General features: G+C 47.7%; 1 protein-coding gene across 1 annotated transcript; it reads right to left on the reverse strand.

Annotated features, from left to right (window-relative positions):
* Positions 1-3,933: 3,933 nt before the first annotated feature.
* On the reverse strand, positions 3,934-5,361 carry LOC127666289 (uncharacterized PPE family protein PPE54-like). Its single transcript, XM_052159094.1, has one exon. It carries the CDS (start codon positions 5,359-5,361, stop codon positions 3,934-3,936), a length of 1,428 nt encoding a protein of 475 aa, XP_052015054.1.
* Positions 5,362-5,631: the final 270 nt, after the last annotated feature.

Here is a 5,631-nt window from a genome sequence, read left to right on the forward strand (position 1 = left end):
AGTTTTACGATACTCAGTGTCCAAGACAGCAGTCTTCAGCCCCTGAGCATGCCTACGCACGGACGCCTCTGGGGAAGGCTGGTCAGTGCTGTGTTGTCACCCACCTAGTCCTTAGTGTGTGGCAGGTGCTGTGCTGTTGGCACTGAGAACATATTCCCTCAAGTTCTCCTCAAAGAACAGTGGTTGGTGTTCTTATTCACTCCATGTCACAGCTGTAGCATCTAAAGGCAAGGCAGGCGAAAGGATAGGTTCAGAACACGTAGCACAGTACACCACTGTGTTTCCAGAACTTGCAGCTCAGGTCTTGACGCTTAGCATACACATAAAATGCCTCTGGTGAAGTCCGACTCTGGCTTTGACTCGGGCAACAGAAGCACTTCAAGCACAGACATCAGCAAATGAGGGGCTTCATTTTTCTCATCTAAAGAAGTCTAGTGGTGAGCCATGGAGATCCGTGCAGTGGCCGCAGGACGCTGTATTTCTTCCAGCATCTGCTTCCCAACTCTTCATGTGCAACCCTTCCTGCTGACAGTCATCTCGTGACTATAAAACAGTCTCTACCTCCAGCATGGAGTCAACAGTCTGGTCAGAAGATGAAGGACAGACAACAAGGGTGTAGTGGCCATTCCTAGTTGTCAACTTGACTATATCTGGAATGAATTACAATCCAGAATTGAAAGGCTCACTTATGATCCTAATCTGGAGGCTAAGATATAAGTTTCTAACCTGGATCTTGGCGTGGAGATCTTGAAGCATAGTGGCTGTGAAATCCAGAAGATTAAGATAAGGAAATCTCCAAGTTCAAGATCATCTGGGATTAAAGGCACAGTGTCACACGCCTTTAATCTGGCCCACACTCTCTGCTGGAGACCTACATAAGGACATGGGAAGAAAGAAGACTCACTCATTCTTCCTTGCCTGCTTGCCTCATGGGACTGAGCAAAGGCTAGATCCTTGGACTTCCATCCACAATTGCTGCTGACCATTGTTGGGGAGTTAAACTACAGACTGTAAGTCATCAACAAATTCCTTAACTATATAGAGACTACCCATATGTTCTGTGACTCTAGAGAACCCTGACTAATGCAAAGGGGTATCTGCTAATCCCTTCCCTCCTCCCTAACACATTCCTCCATGCTCTCCTAACACAACCCTCCCTCCTAACACACAATCCCCTACATAAACACCTCTCCTCCCTAACACACACTCCCACCTCCCTCCTCATGCCCATCCCCCTCTTAAGGAGTTTTCTTGGAAACCACTTCCAGCAATACCTGCTTTCCTCTCATTGGTCAGAACCACAGAGTCACATCTGGCTGTAAGGGGAGCCCAGAACCAACTTCATAACCATTGCACAAAATCTAACATTAGGTGTGTTGTGCTTCAGGCAACCCTGTAGCATCATCGATGAACCAGTAGGCAAGTTTTAAGACTGGAAGAACTGCTGGCCTGGAATATAGCCTCATGACAAGCCCTCACCTAATACACACCAGGCCCTGAGTTTAGTCTTCAGAATTACAAAAGAAAAATAAAGAGTCCGGGGGAGGGGGGCGCAGGGGGAGAAGCAGGAAGAGAAGAGGAGCGGATAGGAGTCGGAAGTATATCAACACCACACAGAAATGAAGGCCTCATTGTCATCTGAAGAGAAACACCCCCCCCCCATGACAGATTTACCCCGTTAGAGCAAGGCTCGGTGCGGGGCCCATCCTACTGTGGCCCAAAGCACTCCTCAAGAGCCTGGGATTCCCAGTTCTGTTAGGACATGGTGTGCCTTCCTCTTGCCATGGAAGAGGATAGAATTTACACTTGGCATGGTTGTTAATTTCAACTGGCAATTGGATTGAATTAAGGAAAACACAAGTATCAATGAGGTATGGTTTTGGGTGTGTCTATGAGTATATTTCCAGACAGATTTACTAAGGATGGAAGACCCAAGTCATCCGGATGGGCTGGGGGCCAAGACAGCACAATGCAGGAAGGGGAGCACCTGCACCTTCATCCACCCAGACGTGGACAAGTAGCCCAAAGTTCCTGCAGCCATGCCTTCCCCTTCCACACCCATATTGTACTGAACTCCCTTACTGTAAGACAAAATAATATTCTTCCCTTAAGTTGCTTCCCACCAAGTATTTTGTCACAGCAGAGAGGAAAGTAAACACTGCAGTTGCTAACAGAACAAGATGTTCCTGGCCATTGCCTACACAAGCCCAAGAGCCACCTGGTGTGCTATGGCGGAGATGCTGTGGGAAGGCAGACAGTTAACATCAAGGGTGACCAGGTCTGACCTTCCCTGGGGACTGGGCCCCTCTAGACTGCCTTCTCTTTGGCTAGTAACCCAAAGGCCCAGACAGTGGCCATTCGTCAGGGAACAAGGACCTTAACCACTCCCATTTTTTAGTGAGTTATTTGTCTAGAGCAATTTTAGGTTTGCAGAAAGTCTAGAATGTCCCCATCAGCTCCCCCTGTTGCCTTCATTATTCCTCTCCATTATTAATCCTTTGTGTGGATATGGAACCTGTGTTAGCATCAAGGAACCAACACTGATATTTTAGTATGAAGTCTACAGTTTACATCAGAGCTCATTCTGGTGTTGTACCTCCTGTGGTCTTTGACAAATGTTCAATGGCATGTGTCCACTCTCATGGTGTCATATCACATGGACATGGTATCATATCACATGGACAGGGTATCATATCATATGGAAAGGGTGTCATATCATGGACATGGTATTACATCGCATGAACATGGTATCATATCACAGACAGGGTATCATATCATATGATAGGGTATCATATCACATGGACATAGTATCATATCACATGGACATGGTGTCATATCACATGGACAGGGTATCATATCACATGGACAGGGTATCATATCATATGGACATGGCATCATATTACATGGACATGGTATCATATCATATGGACATGGTATCATATCACATACAGGGTATCATATCATATGGACAGGGTATCATATCACATGGACATGGTATCATATCACATACAGGGTATCATATCATATGGACAGGGTATCATATCACATGGACATGGCATCATATCACATGGACATGGCATCATATCATATGGACATGGTATCATATCACATACAGGGTATCATATCATATGGACAGGGTATCATATCACATGGACATGGTATCATATCACATACAGGGTATCATATCATATGGATAGGGTATCATATCACATGGACATAGTATCATATCACATGGACATGGTATCATATCACATGGACAGGGTATCATATCACATGAACATGGTATCATATCATATGGACAGGGTATCATATCATATGGACATGCCTATTTATCTTACCCTCTTTTCTCCTGAACCCTTGGCAATCACTGTTTTGTTTACTTTTATTTGTTTTATTGTCTTATGTGTATAAGTATTTTGCCTGCATGTATGTACACATGCCACATGCATGCTTGGTGACTGGGGAGGCCATAAGAGGATTTTGGATCTCCTGGAACTGGAGTTACAAATGGTTGTTAGTTACCATGTGGGTGCTGGGAATCAAACCTGGGTCCATGGCAGGAACACGTGCTCATAGCCCCTGAGCACCTCTCCAGCGCCCGCAGATCTTTATCAAGTACCAATAGCTTTCTTTTCTGCAGAGCATCACATGGTTGGAGCACACAGCTCGTAGCCTTTCTCACTGACTTCTTTCACTTGACGATGTATATTCATGGCTCCTCTGTGTCCTTCTGTGACTTGATAGTCTTTGTTGTTGTTGTTTATCATTGAATAATATTACGTGTACTACTGTTCATTTACCCAGTCATCTGCTGGAAAGCATTTTAGAAGTGAGGAATAAAGCCGTTCTAAATATTCATGAGCCTATTTAAGCATTTTTTGGTTCATCTGGGCAAACTTATAGGTGCATGTAGCTGGGTTCTGTGGGGAGACTTTATAAGAAGCTATCAAACATCTTTCCATTGTGGTAGTTGTTCCACATTCCAGTGTTCCACATGCCAGTGTCCCACATTCCAGTGTCCCACACTCCAGGGTTCCCTATTCCAGTGTTCCACATGCCAGTGTCCCACATTCCAGTGTCCCACATGCCAGTGTCCCACATTCCAGTGTCCCACATGCCAGTGTCCCACATTCCAGTGTCCCACATTCCAGTGTTCCACACTCCAGTGTCCCACATGCCAGTGTCCCACATTCCAGTGTCCCACATGCCAGTGTCCCACATTCCAGTGTCCCACATTCCAGTGTTCCACATTTCAGTCTCCCACATGCCAGTGTCCCACATTCCAGTGTTCCACATTCCAGTCTCCCACATGCCAGTGTCCCACACTCCAGTGTCCCACATGCCAGTGTACCACACTCCAGTGTCCCACATGCCAGTGTCCCACATTCCAGTGTTCCACATTCCAGTGTTCCACACTCCAGTGTCCCACATGCCAGTGTCCCACATTCCAGTGTCCCACATGCCAGTGTCCCACATTCCAGTGTTCCACATTCCAGTGTTCCACACTCCAGTGTTCCACATTTCAGTCTCCCACATGCCAGTGTCCCACATTCCAGTGTTCCACACTCCAGTGTTCCACATTCCAGTCTCCCACATGCCAGTGTCCCACACTCCAGGGTTCCCTATTCCAGTGTCCCACATGCCAGTGTCCCACATTCCAGTGTCCCACATGCCAGTGTCCCACATTCCAGTGTTCCACATTCCAGTGTTCCACATTCCAGTGTTCCACATTTCAGTCTCCCACATGCCAGTGTCCCACATGCCAGTGTCCCACATGCCAGTGTCCCACATTCCAGTGTCCCACATTCCAGTGTCCCACACGCCAGTGTTCCACATTCCAGTGTCCCACATGCCAGTGTCCCACATTCCAGTGTCCCACATTCCAGTGTCCCACACGCCAGTGTTCCACATTCCAGTGTCCCACATTCCAGTGTCCCACATTCCAGTGTTCCACATTCCAGTGTCCCACATGCCAGTGTCCCACATTCCAGTGTCCCACATGCCAGTGTCCCACATTCCAGTGTCCCACATTCCAGTGTCCCACATGCCAGTCTCCCACATGCCAGTGTCCCACATTCCAGTGTCCCACATTCCAGTGTTCCACATGCCAGTGTCCCACATGCCAGTGTCCCACATTCCAGTGACCCACATTCCAGTGTCCCACATGCCAGTCTCCCACATGCCAGTGTCCCACATTCCAGTGTCCCACATTCCAGTGTTCCACATGCCAGTGTCCCACATGCCAGTGTCCCACATTCCAGTGTCCCACATTCCAGTGTCCCACATGCCAGTGTCCCACATGCCAGTGTCCCACATTCCAGTGTCCCACATTCCAGTGTCCCACATGCCAGTGTCCCACATGCCAGTGTTCCACATTCCAGTGTTCCACATTTCAGTGTCCCACATTCCAGTGTCCCACATGCCAGTGTTCCACATTCCAGTGTCCCACATGCCAGGTGTTCCACATTCCAATGTTCCACATGCCAATGTCCCACATGCCAGTGTTCCACATGCCAGTGTTCCACATTTCAGTGTCCCACATTCCAGTGTCCCACATGCCAGTGTCCCACATGCCAGTGTCCCACATTCCAGTGTCCCACATTCCAGTGTCCCACATTCCAGTGTCCCACA

This window comes from Apodemus sylvaticus, chromosome 15 (genome assembly GCF_947179515.1).
Source record: "Apodemus sylvaticus chromosome 15, mApoSyl1.1, whole genome shotgun sequence".
NCBI classification, from domain to species: Eukaryota; Metazoa; Chordata; class Mammalia; order Rodentia; family Muridae; genus Apodemus; species Apodemus sylvaticus.